Source organism: Lathyrus oleraceus, chromosome 3 (genome assembly GCF_024323335.1).
Source record: "Lathyrus oleraceus cultivar Zhongwan6 chromosome 3, CAAS_Psat_ZW6_1.0, whole genome shotgun sequence".
NCBI lineage: Eukaryota > Viridiplantae > Streptophyta > Magnoliopsida > Fabales > Fabaceae > Lathyrus > Lathyrus oleraceus.
The window spans coordinates 53,459,381-53,482,128 of record NC_066581.1 but is presented as its reverse complement, the minus strand read 5'-3'; the positions used below and the strand labels follow the sequence as shown (position 1 = coordinate 53,482,128).

The 22,748-nt window shown below is 40.4% G+C and overlaps 1 protein-coding gene across 1 annotated transcript; it reads right to left on the bottom strand.

The window, feature by feature from the left end:
- Positions 1-21,605: 21,605 nt before the first annotated feature.
- LOC127129614 (uncharacterized) lies at positions 21,606-22,638 on the bottom strand. The gene is made up of 2 exons (XM_051058768.1): positions 22,162-22,638; positions 21,606-21,914 (listed from the first exon to the last, which is right to left on the bottom strand). The coding sequence occupies exons 1-2, from the start codon at positions 22,636-22,638 to the stop codon at positions 21,606-21,608; spliced, it is 786 nt and encodes a 261-aa protein (XP_050914725.1).
- Between the last annotated feature and the right edge of the window lie 110 nt (positions 22,639-22,748).

Sequence of the window (22,748 nt, the reverse complement as noted above, 5' to 3'; positions counted from 1 at the left end):
AGACGCAATACTCCCAGACTAATGGATCTTCCAAACACAGATATCCTCGAGCTGAAGGACAAGATGACTGAGCTGATCAACATCATGCAGGGTTTTGCCGTTGGTCAGAAGGCTCTGGCTGATAAGGTCGAGAAGCTCGAGCGAGCTTCAGCTGCTAACAGTGTTGTTAACCTGGATGGTGTCTCCAACCAGGGGCTGGGTGGATCCAGAGACGGTGAAAAGAGAGCAACCGTAGGTATGGTGAACAACAATGCTGGTGGATTGGTGGTGCTGCTACTGGCGGTGGGCCCGGTCTGGGGCATAATCTGAAGGATAGTTTGTTCCCGCCTTTCTTTGGGGTCGATGATGACAGGGAGGAGGACAGAGAGGCTGATCAGTTCTCTATGCTGAATGAGCCATTCGGTCAATATGGTGTTCAACCACAAAGCAAAGAAATTCAGTTACTGGCAGAGAAGGTAAGGGCTCTGGAAAGCCATGCTACTCTGGGATTTGTCAACATGTCGAACATGGGGCTGGTTGAGGGGATTGTGATCCCACAAAAGTTCAAGGCGCCTGCGTTTGACAAATACAATGGGAGTTCCTGTCCAGAAACTCACCTCCAAGCTTTCGTCCGCAAGATTTCTGCCTATACGACGGATCAGAAGCTTTGGATGTACTTCTTCCAAGACAGTCTGTCTGGAGGATCCTTGGAATGGTACACCAAGCTTAAGTCGTCTGATATCAAGAGCTGGCAAGATCTTGGGGATGCGTTCTTTAAACAGTACCAGTTCAATGCTGATATGGCTCCTAGTCGTACCCAGCTGCAGGGTATGTCTCAAAAGCCGAGCGAAGGGTTTAAAGAATATGCCCAAAGGTGGAGGGAGTTGGCTGCCAGAGTTCAACCTCCGCTGGTGGATCGGGAGATGTCTGATCTCTTCATGGGTACCCCTGCAAGGGGTTTTTGCTGAAAGAATGGTGGGTTGTCCCGTCACCAACTTTGCAGACATCGTGGTGGCTGGTGAGAGAATTGAAAGTTGGCTGAAAATGGGGAAGATCCAGGGTGGTAATGCTTCGTCATCAGGATCAAAGAAGCCATTCGGAAACGGTCAGCGCAAGAATGAGGGTGAATCAAGTGCTGTGTATGCCCAGAGAGGATACGGTAGGGATCGTTACTACCAGCACACTGCTGCTGTAACCACCCCTGCTGGTAATCAGTCAGTACGACACCAACGTCAACCACCTCAACAGAGAGCTGGGTACCAGGTGAGGGGAAAAGGGGTTGATCGCCATTTTGACAAGCCGCCTGTGACAAATGCTGTTCTGTTTAAGAAATTGATGGATCTTGGGTTGGTTCAGCCGAGGACGATGGTTCCGATGAGATCAGATCAGAGGCCTCCTAACTATGATGAGAACGCCCAGTGCGAATTTCATTTTGGTACACCGGGGCATAACATTGAGGGTTGTAGAGCATTCAAGAATGTTGTCCAGGATCTGGTAGACTCCAAGGCTATCAATTTTGCACCATCACCGAATGTTAATGCTAATCCCATGCCGGCACATGGTCAGGCAATGGTGAGTGCAATTGCTGAAAATTCGGATCACGCCTGTGGGATGGGTGAAGAGAACGACAGTGACTGCGAGTTTGAGGGTTGGATAAAACCATGCGTACCAGGGATGGAAGTCCAGAACTGGAAGGCCTAAAAAGATCATCACAGTCACTCTACTTGAAGAGTAATAATTTCTGTTTTCAGTTTTTTTTGCATGAAAGCCATACGTGTTGCCCGACACATAATGGTTCATTGTAAGGGCCACCTCATGTTCATAATTTGCAACATTTCTGCATCATTAATAAATGGATGTTTTTCAGTCAAAAAGCGGTGTTCCCTGTTTTTCATTTATTTTTGCAGTTTAAAAACAAATAAAAATGGCAATGTTTATTTTCATTTTTCTCTTTTTTGATTTGTCTCGTTCCGAATTCAAAAATAATTCTCCGGATCTCGTTGATAACAATTTGGTTACACCTCATATGACTTCGACAATCCGATCTATTAAGCCGAAGAAGAAGGCGAAGAAGATTGTGATCTGCTGGAAGATTAGCCAGGTTGTCGAAACAAGAGGAGAAGGTGATTCAGCCGCAGGAAGAGCGAGTTGAGATTGTTAACCTGTATACCGCCGAGGTCAGAAGGAAAATTGGGGCCATTTCAGAGACGAGTCGAGAGCAGAATGGTAGCCCGTTGAAAGAACATGTGGATACCTTCGCCTGGTCGTGTCAGGATATGCCAGGGTCGGGTACCAATGTCGTTGTGCACAAGCTGCCATGGAGAGAAGATTGTCCTCTAGAGAAGCAGAACGCCAGTGCCTGTATCAGAGAGCCATGGTGAATTTGTTTCATGATATGATTCATCATGAAGTTGAATGTTATGCTATGACATGATAGCAAAGTCCCAAACAGGAGAGAGGCATCTGGCAGACCGGGGCAAGTCGTTTGACCGGTGGAGACCATTCAAACTGAGGTTGAATTCAAATAAGTGCACTATCAGATTGCGGGCCGGTAAGCTGCTGGGGGTTTATTGTAAGTAAGAGAGGAATCGAGGTCGATCCTGCTAAAAAAAAAAAAAAAAACAAACAAAGAAAAAATAAAACATTAAATGCCTGAACCGAGAATGGAAAGAGAGGTTCGTGGTCTCCTGGGTAGATTGAACTACATGTCATGGTTCATATCTCACCTAACAGCCACGTGCGAACCTATACTCAAGCTGTTGAAAAAAAAGATCAAACGGTCAGGTGAAATAATGATTGCCAAGGGGCATTGAAAAAATAAAAGAATAAGTTGCAGGAACCTCCGATTCTGTTGCCTCCCTATGGAGAGAGACTGTTAATCTGGTACTTGACAGCCCTCGAGGACTCTATGGGGTGTGTACTGGGGCAGCATGACGAGTCTGGTCGAAAAGAGCATGCAATTTACCTTAGCAAAAAGTTTACCGACTGTGAAACAATACATTCACTGTTCGAGAAAACTTGATGTACTTTGGCATAGGCTGCTCGCCGACCGAGACAGTATATGCTGGTTCGTACCACTTTGTGGATTTCGTGATGGATCTGATCAGATAGATTTTTGAAGAAGCCAGCATTGGCCGGACGGGTTGTGAGAGTGCAAAAGAAGGTTGACTGATTTGGGATATTCCCAGAAAGCAATCAAGGGGTGTATTGTCAGATTACATCGCCCCACAACCCGTAGAGGATTATCAACCGGTGAAGTTTGAGTTCCCTGATGAGGACATCTCGAGGTACTCTAATCGAAAGATTGAGAGTAACCGATCCCGGAGGAGGGGCCTGACCCCAAATCCGAACGGATTCTGATGTCTGACGGGGTTAATGTGAAGAAGGAATTAGTACTGCTTTGGTTACACTGAAAGGATCCCACATTCCTTTTGTTGCCCGGATAACGTTTGAATGCACCAGCAAGGGTGATTGAGTAGGAAGCTGGTATCCTGGGTACCGAACATCGGTGCGCACATCTACTGGGGCAACACCTTTCTCGGTGGTATATGGAACGGAAGCGGTGCTACCAGTCGAGGTTCAAATTCCCTCGTTGAGAGTCCTGATGGACGTGAAATTGCAAGAGGCTGAATGGGTAAGGACCCGGTACGAAGAGTCGAGCCTGATTGGAGAGAAGAGGCTGGCAGCCATCTGTCATGGGCAGTTGTACCAGCAGCGGATGAAGCGTGCTTTTGACAGAAAGGTACGACCTCGGGTATATCACGTGGGTGATATGGTGCTGAAAAGGATCCTTCCTCCTCAAAACGATCGAAGGGGCAAATGGACACCCAATTATGAAGGTCCATTCGTGGTCAAGAAGGTTTTCTCTGGTGGAGCCTTGTTGTTAACGACCATGGATGGTGAAGATTTTCCATCCCCTGTGAATGCGGACGCAGTTAAAAAATACTTCGTATAAAGAGACCCGCTGGACGAAAAGAAGAAAATAGTCCAAGCAAAAATGGGCATCCCGGCGAACCAAAAAACAGAAAGAAAGGTTCGGGAAAAAATTAGGGATAAAAAGGAAAAATTGTACACCCGGCAAGTCGAAAACCTGAAAAGGCGACTTGGGCAAAAATGGGTATCCCGGTGGACTGAAAACTCGAAAGGGCGGTCCAGGCAAAAGAGGGATTGAAACGAACAACTGCGTCCAGCATGATCGTTTGCGCTTTGGTTAAAGCATCATGGATAATACCCGGTAGGGATCAATCGGAATCGTCTTATTCAGAAGGCAGAAAGCACGGAGAGTCTGAGGACATATGGGGTGTAACTGAGTTGGAACTCGATGAGATCACGGGTTTCACATTGCCATTAGGATAGATTTTTCCTTTTGTGCGCAATTACCTCTTTTCAGGAATTGCTTCCTTTGTATTGCTCAATTTGAGCCACACTTTTTCAATCAATAAAATGCATATTCAGTCAAATAATTTTGTTTTTTTGTTTTCATTACTGCTTTGATTGCAAAAACATCCGATTATTTTGATAAAGAATCTTGCATTTTAAGACATACAGGTCCCTTCCAATGCATGTTTATAAGATTGAAAGCTTGAAATCTTATTCAGAAGGTGAGTGACCCAAGTGTTGAAATCTTGACACGCCTGGGGCACGGTTTTATCTAACGATCTGTTTTGCAGGAACTGTTAGATATTTTCACTCACTTGCAGGTTGTGATGTGGAAGTTGTTGGCGAAGCAAATCCCTATGGAGTCCGATCAGGGACGAGGGACGGACGAAAGAATATGAAGGGATGACGAGAAGACGTCGAGACGTACGACGATCCTTGAAATTAATCAAGAAGACTCTTCAAAGTCGGAAAATTGAAAAGTCTGTATAGTCCCAGGAGTTCGCATTCCGTCGAGCGCGAAGCGATTGGGAGTACAGGATGATGGAGCAGAAAAGGTCCAGACGAGTCTGGGAATTCTCAAAAGTGGAAAGCTGTTACGAGATTGGGAGGTGGATACCATGGTTCGATAAGTCGACGGGTGTTCTGTACCAACTTTTCTCATTTCCCCAGCGAGGTCCCCAAGCAGAATTAGAGGACCAAATCCCCAGCAGATCCAAGGTCTGTGGATCCCCTAGCGGGGTCAGGATGGTTGTCTCCGGCGGGTTTAAAACGGTGTCTCCTCAGCAGCCAGGCCTGAAGGTTGCTATTCCCCGAGTGGAGCGGGTTTCAATGAAATATATCTCCAGCAGTGTTCATCCTACCAGTGGATTGGATGAGTTTCCGTGGCAGACTGATATCTGCATCTCCAGCTGGGTTGATTCTACCTATGGATTGCATGGGTTGTCCCCAGCGGAGTGGCATTCGCTTTCCTAGCAGGGTCAGGATGGTTATCCCCAGCGGGTGTCAGATCGATGCTTCCCCAGTTGCCAGGCCTGGAGGTTGCTGTTTCCCAGCAGAGTATCTGTGAGCATTTCCCCAGTGAAGTCGTCAGGTATCTGTGAGGGTTTCTCGAAGCAGAGTCGGGATTGATATCCCCAGCAAGTCAAAGACTCTTGTATCCCCACAGAGCGTTGGTGGTTCTTATCCCTAGCAGTTTCTCGAGCGGATTGGGTGCAAAGGAGGGTCTTCCCCAGCAAGGGTTACCTTTTCCCAGCAGCAGTTTTATTCCCCAGCATGGTGGAGATCGGAGTATTGACGAGTTCCTCAGCAGAGTGTCTCGTGCTCCTCAGGAGAGTCCCTTGAGGGGGGACGTTTTTATGCATTCATCATGAAAAAAAATATAGCATAGCATGTTGCATAGAAAAAATAATAAAGCGCGTAGCATTTCCATGATTATGGAGCATTACGCAGAAGAAAAAAAACAATCATGCATCATATTGCAAGCATAGAGCTAGTCTCAAACCGTGGTTGCTGTTTGAGAGGTGGTCTTGCCCAAAGGTGAAGAGGTGTTACTCCGAGGAGTTTGGCCTCATGATGTGATCAAAGGTATTTCCCAGTAGTGCGATACTGGAAGGATTTGTTTCTGTCGGGCAGAGATGAAAATATTATGCGATCAGCACAATTCGAGTCGTGGTTACCGCTTGAAGTTTTTGTTTCGCCGGATGGTGAGGATGTTACTCTGAGGAGTTTAGCATCATGATGTCAGATCAACAATATTCCCCAGTAGTGCGATGCTGGAGGAAACTTTTCCATCGGACAGAGATAGAAATGTTACGCGATCAGCGCGACTCGAGCCGTGGTTATCGCTTGAGATTTGGTTTTGCCGGACAGTGAAGATGATACTCAGAGGAGTTCAGCATGGTGAGTTTGGAGCAACAGTATTTCCCAGTCATCAGTAAGTGTCTGGTCGAGCTTTCTTTGGTGTCAGTAAACATCATCATTCGATGTCCAGTAAACGTCGAGTTATTTCCCAGTCATTGTTTAATGTCCGGTCGATCATTGTTTGATGTCCTGTCAACATCATGGTTTGATGTCCTGTCAACATCAGTGTTCGATGTCCTGTCAACATCATTGTTTGATGTCCTGTCAACATCATTGTTTGATGTCCTGTCAACATCATTGTTTGATGTCCTGTCAACATCATTGTTCGATGTCCTGTCAACATCATGGTTGGATGTCCTGTCAACATCATTGTTCGATGTCCTGTCAACATCATGGTTTGATGCCTGTCAACATCATCGTTCGATGTCCAGTAAACGTCGAGTTTTCTCCCAGTCATCAGTAAGTGTCTGGTCGAGTTTTCTTTGGTGTCAGTAAACATCATCGTTCGATGTCACGTAAACGTCGAGTTTCTTCCCAGTCATCAGTCAGTGTCTGGTGGAAGGTGTACCCTCTGATATGTCGCCCTCAGAGTGGTGATTGGTGTTACTTCCGACGTTGTCAGCGGAATTATTTTGGCAAACAGGATAACGGGGTTCAAATGCAGTGATCGGGGATCATTTGCGCAAAAAAGAAATTTTGGGGTTCAAGAAAAAAAAAAAAAAAGGGAGAAATCATCAGAGATTTTTCGGGGTTCAAGGAAATCAAAAAGAAATATAATCCCCAGCGGATGTGTGGTGTTCAGACCATGGTTATCCCTGTGCTACCATTTATTTTGGTATCCAGGTTGATGTTGCTGTTTCGGTGTTCAGGCCGACTTTCTCCGTACCAGACGGATTTTGTTTCAAGTTTGTTCTTCGCCGATTCTGACAGGCGTTGTTAATTATTTCCCATCAGAGTGCAAATTGTTCGTCTGTTCTTGGTATTCAATCACTCTTCATCCTGATCATCTGAAAGTCGAGGCTATTCATATCGACAGGTTCACAGTGGATTGAATAGGGGCAGCTGTAACACCTCAAAATTTGCCCTCCTCTCTTGGGACTAGCTTAACATATTTGCATATCATTTTAGGTCATTAGGCATTGCATATTGCATATCATGTGGTTACATTGTGCAAGTTATCCTCCTAAGTCTTGGTCAGAAGATAAGAGGTGGAGATGCAAGCCTAGGGTTTTATTGACTGATCATTAGCCATATGAGGATTGGGCTATAAATTAGGGTTTTTGATTTCTCAAGGAGATTGAGCTTCATCTTGGTTGAAATGATACATCATCATCATCATGGTCTTGTTGTCATCCAGAAGATTCAAGTGCTTGATCATATACCTTGAGATTAGGGTTTTGACCACTGGTCAACCCTAATCAGTTGCATTGAGCCAATCAGGGCATAGCAAGGAGATGGGGTCTATGATGAATATGGGGATCATTTCATGATTGTATTGAGCTTATTGAGGCTAGGGTTTCATCCTTGAGCCATTTCATCAGAGAATTGGGCCTCAATTTGATCAGTGCATTGCCAAATTCATCTATCAGTTGAAAAAGTCAACTGTGGTCAACTGTGGTCAACTGTGCTTGATTTTGTGGATTAGGAGGTGGGAGAGAGTTGGATACACTTCACTCATGTTGAAACAAGTGTCATTTGACATGTCAAAGCTCAAGAATGAAGAAAATAAAGTCAGACAAAAAGTTGCCAAAAATGGAAAGTGACTTGTAATGGAAGTTTCCAAAAATGGAAAGTTTTTCATCACAAAATTACATGTCCAAAAAAGCTTCAAATGAAAATTTGTTCAACATGAAAGTTGTATATCTTGCTCTCACCTTTCCAAAAAGTCCAAGAACCTGAAATTCCCATGTATGGTTGACAAGTTATGGTCCATTCATTTTCCAAAAATGCCTATAATCAAAGTGGCATAACTTTCACATGGAATGGCCAAAATGGTTGATCTTTTTATGAGCAAACTCCATTTCACATGTAATTTCATGGTGCATAATCAAAATTCATCAAAAATGGTCAATGCAAAAGGTCAATTTTCAAGTGCAACAATTAAAATCCAAGGGCAAAATGGTCCAATTTGAGAAATACATGGAATTTTGAGATGGGATTTTTTGCAACACTCTCCAAATGCAAATTGAAACTTGTTTGGACTGTCATGAGCTGTCACATGGCAATATTTGGCAAGGCCATTTTGGAACTTTCACTTAAGTTTCACATTATGCTTATTACTTGAATTTTGCTAATTGAGATTAGTGCATTGGATTAAGGTGGAGTATAAGTTACTAATTGTAACTGGATTGGTAATGATAATCACAATTCTCAAGAAATCTAACAACCTTTCCCTCCATTTTCTCTCAATTTCTCAAGAACTTCATCAAGCTTTTTGGATCCAAACTTCATAAAATCTTCATCAAATTGGATAATTCTTTTTGATTCGTGCTCCATGAACCTTGATCTACAACTGTTTTGGTGAATCCATGCAAGAAACCTCAAGGATCGCAACTGTTCATAATGTGCACAACAATGGCAACTTGATGATTCTTCCAACTGAAGCATCTCCGAGCTAACCTAATCATTCCAATCATCTTCCTGGACATTAATCTTCATCTGTTTTCACAATTTGGATGGTGAAGCTCGCGGATTCATCGCTGTCGTCATTTTAAGGTACATTAAGTCGCTTACAGTTCTTTAAGAACTTGCTTGCTGCTGCTTGGTTGTATAAACCAGTTGAGGTAGAATCTTGTCTTCATGTAGTCTGGAAGACCTGGCTTGTTATTTAGCCAGGCAACTGTCTGAAGTCCTCCTTAAGAGGCGATGTCTGTGATTGTTTACTTTTGTGCCAAGCAGGAAAAGACCTCTATGAGGCAATTGGCGAAACCCAAGGGATATGCAATCTATCCCCCGCTATTCTGTTGAGTCGTCCCTCTGCTCACACCACTGTGTAGATGCGTTGGGGCACAAACCCAAGATCTTGTACTTTGTACAGTTGTGTCAGAGTCTTGAGCGTAGAAGGGTCCCTCCATTCTGGACCCGCGCTCCTTTGTCTGAAGCTCTCCCTGGACAGGGATAAGAGCTGTGAAGTCTAATCTTCACTCCTCTCTCATCTGCTTCACCTTAGCCCCTCAATGGTAAGGTTAAGAGCGGACATTACCCTTGTGCAGATGACTTGCCTCGGCAGTCAAACCCATTGTTTGAGCCTCACTTGACTGGATATAGTGTGTGCTATGTGAATATTTGCTTGAAATGCTTGTTTTGATTTATTGATGCTTGCATGCTTGTTTTCCTGGATAGGATTAGCTTGCAGTCGGTGCAAGTTAGGATAGAAACCTGAACATAGGGCAATGATGCATGATAACACTAGGCTCGAGTACAGCTCCCTGGTAGTGTGTCTCCCTTGGTTTCTGGCTAGAATTTCTTTCCCTTTCAGGGGAACTACATCGCCCTGATCCTCGTTCCAGACGAGGTATGTAGGCAGGAGACCGTGCGAGGTCTCTCCGGGCACTTTTTTTTCTTTTTTGTGTGTGTTTGCTTGTTATCTTCCTGTGTGTCAGGATATGGATGTAAGCCCAGTGATTGGCTGTCCGTATCCTGATTGTGTTTGTTTGGTTCGGAAGCCGATGTAAGTCCAGCGATTGGCATTCGGGTTCCAGGTTTGCCTGTGGGTGTGTGTGTCTTGTTTGGCGTGCGTGAGCCGAACTACGGCAGCTCTGATTCTCGTTCCAGACGAGATACGTAGGCATAGGATGCGATGTCCTATCGAGCTCTCTTCCTCTTAACCCCCACCTGTGTTGTCTTCGGTGCGTGTGTGTGTGTGGTGTTTTAGCAACCTTTTCTTTTCTTAGAACGTGGATCCCGTCGAGTACGACGGACGTGAGGGGTGCTAATACCTTCCCCTTGCGTAACCGACTCCCTTACCCTTTCGCTTTGGTCGCGAGACCATTGCTTTTCCCAGGTTTACTTCGAGCGTTTCCTTTCCCTCTTTGGGATAAATAACGCACGGTGGCGGCTCTGTGTTGTTTTTGTTTCAGCCCGCCGGTTGTTTTTCGCGGATGCGACAACGCTTACGGGAAATACTTTCCGGTCGTCAACTCCATCAAGGGAATCTATTCTAGGTGAGGTTCTCGTACCGACCCTTACGAAGTATTCACCTCGGGAGTCCGTACTACGCAACCATCGACTGGGTTCTAGACAGGGTACTCAGAGTCATGGATTCAAAAGACTGTTTGACGCTTACGGAAAATACTTTCCGGTCATCAACTCCATCTAGGGAATCTATTCTGAGCGAGGTTCTCGTATCGATCCTTACGAAGTATTCACCTTGGGGATCCATACTACGCAACCATCATTTCTAGTTGGCCAGAGTTTCAATGTTCTAAAAGGTTCTTAGAGTCATGGACCCCTTTGAAACATCGAAGCTTACGAGGTATACACCTCGGGCGACAATATTTGCAAAAGAATCTACTCTAAGTGAGGTTCTCGTACCGACCCTTACGAAGTATTCACCTCGGGAGTCCATACTACTCAACCATCGTCCTATCTTATATTTTTTCTAGACTCAGGTGTAGAGCCTTTCCCACATGGTTTGCAATCAAGATCTAAGTACCCAACACGGTGGAACCAATATACAACAAATATCAATATAACAATAAAGATATTAAAAAGCAATAAATAAAGGAAAAGCCACACAATTAAACAAACAAAGGCACACAAACGTCCTAACTAGGCTTGACTCGCTTAGGGACTGTTTCCCCAGCAGAGTCGCCATCTGGCGCACCTCGAAAAATGGGGATACGACTTCAAAGCGAAGCGCGATCATACGCTCGCAATGATGGACTGAACAGAGTCGCCACCGAACTTTATTTATTCCTAAAAAGGAAAAGGGAAATATCGATAAAACCCATAAAAGAAAGGATAAGATATGGTCATCGCAACCAATATCAGGGTTCGGGAGTCGGTTACGCAAGGGGAAGGTATTAGCACCCCTCACGTCCGTTGTACTCGACGGGAACCATTAGGTCAATTGTGTGCGTTAATGAAATGTTAGGCTTTAAGTTATTTAAGTGGGAAATAATGAATATAAAAGAGAAGAAAAGTTTTTGGATTTTTGACGAAGGACTAAACCTAAGTTTTTTATTAGTGGGCCTGACAAGATTTAAAAATCCTGCTCCTACGTATCTCAAAAGAGAAATCAAGGCTTACGTAGTTCTGGGTAGAAAATGTTTGTTTGTTGGTTGATTTTAGCGAAAGCTATGTTGTATTAATCGACGAAAACATTGTTTTACCCAAAACAGATGAGGAGTGGACGCATACCACACATCGAACGGATTTATAAATCTACATTCGGAAAAGCGTCATTTATCTCTACTCAACAATCGTGGCCGAAACATTGTTTTGTATCACTTAAGACAATATATCTTTCATTTATGAAAAAGGTTTTTGATTAGTCGCACGGCGGCGAGAAAAGAGTTTGATCGGTTGGATGTATTTTGAGTGATGGCGAGAACTTGGATGAGCGAGATATACATCTCGAATCCTAGCCTCAGGAGTGCATGGTATACACCATGTTCCATTTCCATCTTTATTAAAAAAAGTTAAGATAGGAATTAAGTATTTTTGGAATTTGACTGGGAAAGGGTTTGAAGAAACCGCATTGACAGTTTTAGAAGATGGCGAGAGTTAAGATTGGCGAGGCATACGTCTCGAATCTTAATCTCAGGAGTGCATGGTATTCACCATGTTCAATTTCCACCTTTATTGAAAAAGTGTTAAATAAGATTTAGGTATCTTAGATTTGATTAAGAAAAGGGTTTGACGAAACCACATTGACAATATTAGACGATGGCGAGAGTTAAGATTGGCGAGGCATACGTCTCGAATCTTAACCTCAGGAGTGCATGGTATACACCATGTTCCATTTCCACCTTTATTTGAAAAGTGTTAAGTAAGAATTAGGTATTTTGGTTTTTGTTGTGAAAATGACTTGACCCTAGATCAAGTGTTGATGGACGTTTAAGAGAAATTTGGATAAGTGTTTGAGAGAAAAGAAAGTGGATAAATTGGATGATGGCGAGAACTAGGATTGGCGAGATATACATCTCGAATCCTAGTCTCAGGAGTGCGTGGTATACACCACGTTCCATTTCCATCTTTATTGAAAAGTGTTTAGATAGGGATTAATATTTTTTTTAGTTTTGATTAGAAAAAATGGCTTGACTCTAGATCAAGCGTTTGATGAATGTTTGAAAGAAATGGAATGGAATAGGAGGGAGAAATGAATCGATTTGTTTATTGAGAAAATACTCGACGTTGGATCGAGTCATATTTTTGTATTTTTTTGGAAATGGTTGATTTTATTCTTGTGTTAGTATCTAACTAAATAGTCAAACAAATAAAGAAATGAAATAGTACAAGATTATTACACATCGGGGGAGTGGGGTACATTTTGTCAAATGGGGATTCAAAATCATGAAATAATTAAATCGGGCCCAAACAACAAATGATGCCAAGTATGAGTGTAAGTGCAAGAGAACCGGCTCATTGTAAGAAAGCCCAAGAGTAAGCTATGTGAGGTTGATGGCGAGGCTTAAAAAGCAATCGACTTACAAGGGTGTGAAAATGGGCTCGATATTGAATCGAGAAAAGTGTGATTTTAACAGTTTAAAATGGTTTTGAATGAATGATGAAATTAAAAGAATACAAATCTATGTTATGATAATGAAACTATGAATATAATAAAGCATAAACATAAAAAATGTTAAAAGAAATAAAATGCTAAAAGAAATAAAATGCTAAAAGAAATAAAAAGCTAAAAGAAATAAAATGCTAAAGGGAAAAAAAATGCTACATATGAGTATTGAACCCTCTCCACTTAAGATTATGAAACTACCCTCTCTCCACTAGGCCGTTTATCATTAGTTATTATCTTAATGCTATTTTAGATATATAAACCAAGATAGATTAGACATTAGAATAAAAACTAAGATAAAAAAAGATCTGTTGGACTACCAAGAAAAGAACGAAAAATCAAAACCAACCGCTTGACTGTTGGGTTTTAGAGTTAATGGATTGGGAATAGTAAAAAGTGAAATCAATATTAAACATCAAAGTTAATGTCCACTTGGAAAACTAAAGGGTCACTTAAATTCTCTTAAAAGGATTTTAAACATTCCTAAGTTAAATAATAAAAAAGAAAAATGAAATGAGCTAGAGTTCACTCTTCCTCTCTCAAACTCTCCATCGCTCTCATTCTGTACCAAACCCCTCTCACGAACCCGCTTCTCTCTCACACTCTCAACCCCACGTCTTCAACCTCTCCTCTCGTCTCTTTGCTCACGATTCGCCCTCACTTCAGCATCTCTCTCAGTCTCACGATTCGCTCTCACTTCAGCATCTCTCTCAATCGCGTCACCCTCACCATCTCACTAAGAAACAAACTACAACAGAGATTGAAAATCCCAAACGGAAACTCACCTTCGGTGGTTTGGAAACTCAGGTAACAATCAAATCTCCTTCCTTCGCTTCTTTCAATCGGTCCCTTTTCTGATTTGGGGATTAGGGTTCTCTTGTGGTGTTTTTTGCCGTTTCTCTCTTCTCTCAAATTTTTCGTCCCCTCAAACTGATTCACTCTTTTCCTATTTATGCTTTGCTGATTAGGGTTTCGAATTGGTATCTTGGGTTCCAAAAGAGTATCTCTGTAACCTCCTTTTGATGCTCAGAAATTGGGTTGTCCTGTTTATTGTTAAATTCGAAAAGAGGTAAATAGACCTACACTTTCTCTTTGAGATTTGTCTTCATTCTTTTTTTGGGATATTTTTCTGACTTTTAACGCTTTGGTAATTAATTGCGTTTTACTGTAGTGAAATTGGTTACAAGTGGACACATTGAAGAAGCTGAGGATTTGATGAAGGTTCCCTCGTGTTTCCAGTTATCCATCGCAAACTTTGTGTATACTTGTTGTAAGTTCATGTCCTGTTGCAGCTTGAAATGTTTGCCTTTATCTGTTTGAATTGTGGCTCAAGTTTGGTTCATGGTATGCTCGTCTATCTCGTAGATAATAGTTCCAACAAGATCAAAACTTCCAGGCTGCAAGAATTTACTGACTGCAAATATGTATGGGAAAGTAGCTTGGGTTGAGGCTGGTACAGAACCATTGTTGAAAACCTGAGCAGTAAGATTCTGAACATACAGACGACGATCGACAGGAAGGTGAATGCTGGCCTTGATCGCAACAACATTCAAGCCAGACTCGCCATCATTTTTAACACCCACTAGCAGCTCGATGTCTTCTCCAGCGGTGACCAATTTTGCAATATTTCTCGGAACACACTTATAGTATCAATCCCCGGAGCAACAGAAAAGGTTTTAACTCCATCAAAGTCTTGAGCATCATCACCAACAATGGCAATATATTTCTGGTATTAACACTTCTAAGGCGTTCCTTCAATTTCTTATTTTTTTCAATATCCTAGTAATCCTGCCACTTAAATCTAAATCAGGAGAGAATAATGGTGAAGCGTCGGTCTTATGTTGGGTGTTCTTGCAGGTGTTAGCAGGGGCCTTGGCTGTGATATGAAGGCTTTCATGAAGCAGGTAACAGAAAAAAATTACCTTTCATTTTGTAATAATGGACACCGTATTGTGCATCCGTTCAAAGAAACTGGTGCAGAATTGCAGGATATTGATGTAACCCTTAGAGTTGTTGGAGCTGCAGCGGTTAAATCACTAGACGGCATCACATTTGACAGCAAAATTAACAACGGCAGCAACGTATTCTTTCTCAATGCTTCAACGGTTGTCCACAAGAGATCGCCGACAGGGCAAGCTTCAAAGACTTTCTACTGTGAGAGCTAAAGGTTCTTCAAGGCTAAATTCAAACGACCCATCAATTAAAACAAAAGGTAATCCTTCTCTTCAACCACTGTTTGTCTTTCACAGTAGTTTCCCGTCCCAAAAGTGACTTTAAAGCGTTCATGAAGTTCTTTGATCGACAGCTTGTCTAAACGTATTTCTCCGTCTGTCATGGAAAAATCAGGCTTCAAAGGGGAATAGACGGCAGAAGCAGATGATCCACTTTCTATTACTCCTTCTGAAGGTCTGGAACACTTTCTATTACTCCTTCTGAAGGTCTGGAGCACTGATCAATACTCCCAGATTTGTTACTATGATAATAATTTAAACTCGATGCTATAGAAGGTGCTTCTTGGTCTTTCTCATTTATGACAGGAAATTTATCAGCAGAACACTGGCTATCTATTTGTACATGAGAACGGATGGGTGATCGAGACGACAAGCGAAGTTTCTCTTCCTGTTTAACCTTCTGCAGCATCTAAAATTTTGCATTTAGCTTCCCCAAATTTGCCTCTGCAGTATTCGACCCCCAAAAGGTTGGCATGAACGAGGAGTATTTGATGCCGACGCAACTTGATCGCATCCGTCAGAAAACCTACTTGATAATTGTATAGAAAATGCACTCGGTGTTTGTCTGATACCACCATGTTCACACTGGTATCTGCTCAACTTATTATGATATGCCCCGTTGTCAACTTCAGCAACATAGCCTCTAGCAAAAGCAATATCTAAAATATCCAAATTGCTATCAAAATCCATTCTCCGTAGGCCATGGACGTGTTTTTGATCCTCGTAGACTAATTGATAATTGTTACTATCATTAATATTGAAGTCCATTCTGTTTTTGATTGGTAGTTGAGAGAAAGTATAAAGTGATGAATTTATGGTTTTCTTTCCACTGTTGTTGGCAGGAATGTTTTCTGCAGGTTTTGAAGTGTATTAGATGGCTTAGGACGCACACGCGTGTTTGAACGATCAAGATTCGTTAGCGGTTTTGTTACAGGAAATTGAGGAGGATTATTGATTCCTGTGCGCTTTTCCACAGCCAATGGTTCCATACTGCTAGGAAGAGCACTAGGCGCGGCATCTGATTTTCAAACGAACCAAGACTAGAAGCATCAACAGACACCGGACCAAGGAACTCGCCAACAGATCCGTTATCAGAACCATTATCCAAATGAAGTTCCTCGAGAACTGCTTTAATTCCTGCAGCTTGGGAGGAACAACAATGACATCAAAAGGAAGATTACCATCGGCATCAACACAACTAACATGGGCACCCGCCGTTATAAGAAGCCTAACAGCATCAACAACATTAACAGACCCACCAGAAGCAGCACAGTGAAGGGCAGTGATCCTTAACAAATTTCAGCAGATCTGAGTTATTATGTCTTAGGGGATTTTTCTGAAATTCTGCAGCTTTGACTAATTGTTTTGTGTTACTGCAGTGGAATTTGGAGCACTCGATGAGTAACTTCGGTTTAGCCTCACCAGAAGGTTCAAGATTTTGGAAACTCTAATTTGGTGCAACACGATGGGTTGTCTCTACATTGGAAATCTGTAGCCTACCCTTTTCACTTCCTGTATTCTTCATACTTATCGTTGAAGTTTGCCTTAATGGCTTCTAGGATTCTGCTAAATTCCATTTTGTCTTCATTCTTAACAGTTGTCAAGCATAAAACGGCAGCAGTTTTCTTGTGAACAATAGTTCCCAGGCGTGTTTTGCCCTTGACAATGCAGTAGGGAATTTCCATCTTCCTGCACAAAGCTGGGAGCCATACGACAAGCTCAATTGGGTCGACATCATGAGCAATCACAACAAGTTGTGCCTTGTTCTGATCAATAAGATATGTAACATGGTTGAGACCATACTTCACATTAATAGGCTTCTTAGTTTCAACTGTTTTGCCATCAGATTCAGCTTGAGCCCTTTTCAATAGACGCTCTTTCTTTTTGTAATCAGAATGTCCATCGATGTCCTATGATGACAATTTGTAACTTGGTTTGAAATTATTCATGGAATTTGGTTTAAATGGTATGTAACTTTGAAGTATAATGACTTTGTGATTTATGGAAATATTGTAATGCTTGTGTAATGTCATGGTTTTGTGCAAATGTATTTTGGAATTGGAATGACAATGGCAAATGAAATGGTTATCCGGTGTCGGAAACTTATGACATTTAAAATAATAATAAATAAAAAAAATGGTTGTAACAAACTTGGTTTGAATTTGTGGTTATAGAAATGAATATGGATTTTAGAAATAAGTCTAAAAATAATCAAAATGTCAATTTAAAAATAAAAAAAAAACCAACAAAACCAATTAAAATCGAATCAATCTATAATTTGTTAAAATTACTTTGATATCAACTCTAGCATTCATTTGGAAATTAAAATCAGTTAGAGTTTGATTCATTAGTAAAATACAATTAAGATTAACTTGAAATTTGGGATTAGACTTAATTTGAAATTAAAATTGAAAAATAAAAAAGAGTCAAATATTTAGAATCCATTTCATAATCAAAACACCATGATAAAGAAAAACTAAATAATGAGCAATGTTTATCGAAAAATATGGATTTGGGAATGGTCGGTTGCTTTTGGTCATGAATGTATGTAAATGAACTTTAGGCCAAGTGCCAAAAATAAAAAATGAAAAATGAAAAAAATTCAGGACCAAAATCGGGGTATGACAGTCGTCGCATCCATTTTCGGATTAGGGATTGGATTACGCAAGGGGAAGGTATTAGCACCCTTTACGTCCGTTGTACTCAACGGGAACCTTTTAGTTCAATTTTGCGATTTGAGTGTTAATTTATGTTGTTTGTTTTCTTCGGGTAATTAGAGTTGATAATAGATATGGGTGAAGACCTCAGAAGGGAGAAAATGGAGGTTTTTTTATTAGTGTGCTCGCGAAGATACAACAATCTCCTGCCTACGTATCCTTATGGTATAATAAGGAAATTAGAGCATTTGTAGTTCGGGGAACTACGGTTGATTGGTGTTTTTTATGACCAACTGTGTAGATCTCGTTCTAAAGGCTAAACGCTGGCTTGTCTACTCTCGGCGAAGACTTAAGCACTAGTTTGTTGTGTGCATTAGAAAGGATTAACAGTGTTCTTTCTGAAAAAAGTTTTGATCACACGAGGGTGACAAGTTGGATTAATATGTTTGACGTTTTGTTTGATTGGTTTTGATCGCATGAGGGCAAGAAAAGATGAATTTGATGTGTTAAGATATTTTTGATGGATGACAATTACTCGGATAGTCGAGTAAAACAACTCGTATCCTAATAGTCGAGGAGAAGAATCGAAGGCTCTATACCATCTCCTATTTCATCCTTAATTATAAAAGGATTTGATAATAGTTAAGGTATTTTAAATGGATGACGATTACTCGGACAGTCGAATACGACAACTCGTATCCTAATAATCGAAAAAGGAAATATAAGACTCTAGACCACTTTCTTTGAGTGATTATGAAAATAGGTTTATGTATGGTTGATGTGTTTTAGAATAAATGACAAGTACTCGAATGGCTGAGTAAGACAACTCATATCCAAGCATTTGAGAAGAGGAATTGAAGACTCAAGGTCATCTCCCTTTTCCTATAATTTGACATCCATAAGTGTCCTTCCGAATTTTGTTCACCTTAATAATGTAATTCGAGTACCTCCATTTCTGTCAGAAATTGGTACAGTGCATGACATTGATTCATGTTTGCAACCAAGAATAAAACTCTAAATTTCAAGGACCTTGAAAACCTATTTATTTAAGAATAAATGGATTTATGCTCAAATGCTAAAGCAGTAAATCCAGCATTACAAAGAAAGGAATTTTTTTTTTGTTAAAGACATTCCTACAAACCTGACTACTGAGTAGCTGACTACTTCCATCTACAAAGAACTTGCAGATAAAAATGGAGCTTCTAAGTAATACAAACATTTCATACTCTATCCAACTGTCAAAAACTCTGAGGCATAAGGACCGGAATTACCACCACCAGCCGGTACATTGTTCTTAAGCACTAACTGCAACCTTTTCCTGTTCTTTCTTAGCAGATTTTGAAGGCTTTTCAACCAATTCGGGCTGAGGTTTCTCAACTCCTTCGATATTAGTTATCCTTAGCTTGGTCAATTCCTGAAAATGATAACCATGCATCAAGAAGAATTAATATCAATAATTTGTTGTAAAACAATGCCATATTAAACAGTTGTTTTTCAACGCACCTGACGATGTCCTTTGGTTCTTCGGTAATTCTTCCTTCTCTTTTTCTTGAAAATAATTACCTTGGCATCTAATGCCTGATAGGAAGGAAAATTAAGTAAACAAGCAAGTGCATATAAGAAAGAATGACGACTCCACTTCAAATCAATCCGTACGACACAAAAGTTGATATAAACTGGTATTCTCTTTTTACAGGATAAAAATGAAATTCATTAAGACCGAGATTTTAATGTTTATTTCAAATATATCCCTGACATTAAATGTTTCCACACCACTCATAGAGAATAATAAAAACATTTCTAGCAATTAATAATACTGAAATTTGTGACTTTTTCTTGTAATTAAGATCCCAAAATCCATCTTTTTCTTAAATACAAAAGGCATAAAGATAATAAAAAAAATCATCAATTAAGCAAAGCACACCTTAGCCTCTCAACATGTTTTTTCAACATGTCAGCAAGAAAAACAAGTTTCCATTTTAAAATCTTAGATTACAGGAAGCAATTAAGAGACTATACATTTTATTGGTAATGCCATGTTGTTTTATGATTAACTGAGGTTCTTGAACAGTCAAGGATTTTTTTTTCTTGTATCTCTAAAATTAATGCTGCGTTGTTTTATGATTAACTGAGGTTCTTGAACATCAATGTCATCTTCCAACATATCCCATAACTCATCATCAAGACCTATGATATGAGTATACATCTTGCTATTCCACTATTCAAACTCAATAGAGTCTCCACTGAAAGTTGGAGGTCTAACTGTATAATTTTTGTCTCTGAGGTACTGTAGTCATGATTAACATTACCAGATGGATTAGGAGTACCCTCACCAGAGTGAGATACATCAAAATCAACCATTATATAAAATTTGTTTTTCTCAGGATCTTTTATGCACCACTGTTAAGTGTTTAGCACATACCTTGCTCTAATTCCAATTGAAAGTGAGAAAAACACAAGAAGGGAGGGTCGAAATATGTTGGGTTTTTCTTATCTGAGTTTTTATTCTTCTAATTGAACTTAATCATATTCTAAACACTTAGTTCAAAGTTTGAATTATAATCACTTCAGAGTCAGAACTCTTGGATATGCTTATCAGATTCTGAAATAGAATTTGACTTAGAGATATACAAATAATAACAACAAAATATAATTCAGAAGTAGTTAAAGTAAAGCATAGACATAAGCAGTTATTATGGTTCCTCTTACAACTTGATAGTAGTCCAGTGCCCTTGTGCTTCCAAGGGATTTTCACTATAACCAAATCTGATTACAAATGCTCAAGCACAAAGCAAGAGACTTTTAATTCTCAAAACCTTAAGTAAGAGACTTCTATGATCAAGCACACAAGCAAGAGACTTCCATTACTCAAACCCTCAAGTACGAGACTTTTATGCTCAAACACACAAGCAAGAGACTTTCAATGCTCAAACTCTCAAGTAAGATACTTCTATGCTCAAGCACACAAGCAAGAGACTTCCAATTATCAAACCCTCAAGTAAGAGACTTCTATGCTCAAGCACACAGGCAATATACTATTGACTCTATAATAGATTGTTAAGAGATTGGGTAAAAACTACACTTGATATACAATCATAGGTGTAGACAGAATACAACTTGGAAATACTCTAGGACTTAAGAACTTCTAAAATATACATGTTAAGAGGTTATAAGTCTATTATATGCAATCTTTTTGGCAGAGTAGCTTCTCTATGAATGTCAAATGGTGTTGTGTAGAGTCAGTACAATTCTTCAAGTTTTCTACTCCTTTTATAGAGGGACAAAAAAGAGTCATTGAAGGACTTTTGCATAAGAAAATTGGATAAGCTTTGAGATGATTGAACATGTCAAGAAACTTCTTTCTTCAAGAAGAATTATCCATTGAAGCTCAGACATCCATGTAAATATTTTCCTGAATTCTTCACGTGAATAAAAGGGTATCTAAGCCTGTCAGAGTTTCCTCAATTGAAGACATAAGACAACCTTCAGAGGTTGACTTTCTTTAGATTGCACTCTTCAGAGGCTGACCTCTTCAGCATTTGCTTCTTAGCTTCTGAAGGTTTAGAGTTTGGATCTTCCATCATAGCCAGAATCTTCATAAGTGATCTTCAGAGCCAAACTATAAACTCTATATTACGAATCCTCAAGCATCACTTCATCTGTTCTTGGGTTTACAATCATGCATACTTAAATAGATGTTAGAATACCCAATTGTTATTTAAATACATTTTTATCATCAAAATGCAAGGGATATGGTATCAACTAATTTTGTTCGAACACTTCACCCCATAATTTCTTAGGTAGATTCTTCTCCTTCAGCATGCTCATTGTCATGTCAAGTAGAGTTCTATTTCTTCTTTTATAAAGACTATTATAATGTGGGGTGTATGAAGCAATTACCTCATGCTCAATACCATGTTCCTCGCATAACTTATTAAACTCTGTTGAGTTGAACTCACCTCTACCATCAATTTTGAGGATCTTTAATCTTTGTTCACTTTGATTTTCATCCTTCACTTTGAACTTCTTGAACTCAACAAACACCTCATGTTTGAACTTTATGAGTTCTACCTATTCCATTCTTGTGAACTCATCCACAAATGACACAAAGTAATTGTTCTCTCTAAGTGAAGGTACCTCAAAAGGCCCACATACATCATAATGAACCACACCTAAAGCATGAGTTGCTCTTGGAGGAATTTTTGATGAGAATGGCAATCTTGGTTGCTCGCCTTTCATGCATACATCACATGATTTCTTTGGTGCCACAATCTTAGGAATTCCATGTACCAAATTCTTTGAACTCAGATGTCCTAACCTTTTGTAGTTCAGATGTCCCAATCTCTTGTGTCACAAAATCACTTCCCTCTTCAACACTTCTTGCACTAAGGCATTGAGTGTCTGTTGTTGCAACATTCACTTTGAATGTTTTGTTTCTTCCTAGTTCAGACTGTATAATCAGCTTCTGATTACAGTCATACAACTGCAATAGATTGTCCTTCATGGTTACTGAAAATCCTTTTTCAATAAGCTGACCTACACTCATCAGATTGTTATTCATGCTAGGAACATACCATACATCTTTAATCAATACAGTTTTGCCACTGTTCAATTTTACTCTGACATTTCCCATTCCTCTAGAATTCAAATACTCATCATCATCACATCTGATCTTGGTCCTTTTACTATAGTCAAAATCAACCAACCATTGCTTGTTTCCAGTTAGGTGATTTGAGCCGCCAATGTCCATATACCACCAATCTAACATTGATCTACCTACATTCTCAGATGCCATTAATAACATAGGTTCATCATCAGAATCTCCTCTGGATATGTTGACTTCTTCACCCTTGCTAACCTTGTTTGACCAACAATCAGCAGCAAAATGGTCAAACTTGTTGCAAC

Bases quoted from the DNA above. Each gene is read 5' to 3' on its own strand.
- LOC127129614 (XM_051058768.1), bottom strand. From the start codon at position 22,638: ATGGCATCTGAGAATGTAGGTAGATCAATGTTAGATTGGTGGTATATG. The intron at 21,915-22,161 runs GTTAGGACATCT...AGAATGGAATAG, and splicing joins GGACATCTGAACTACAAAAG to GTAGAACTCATAAAGTTCAA.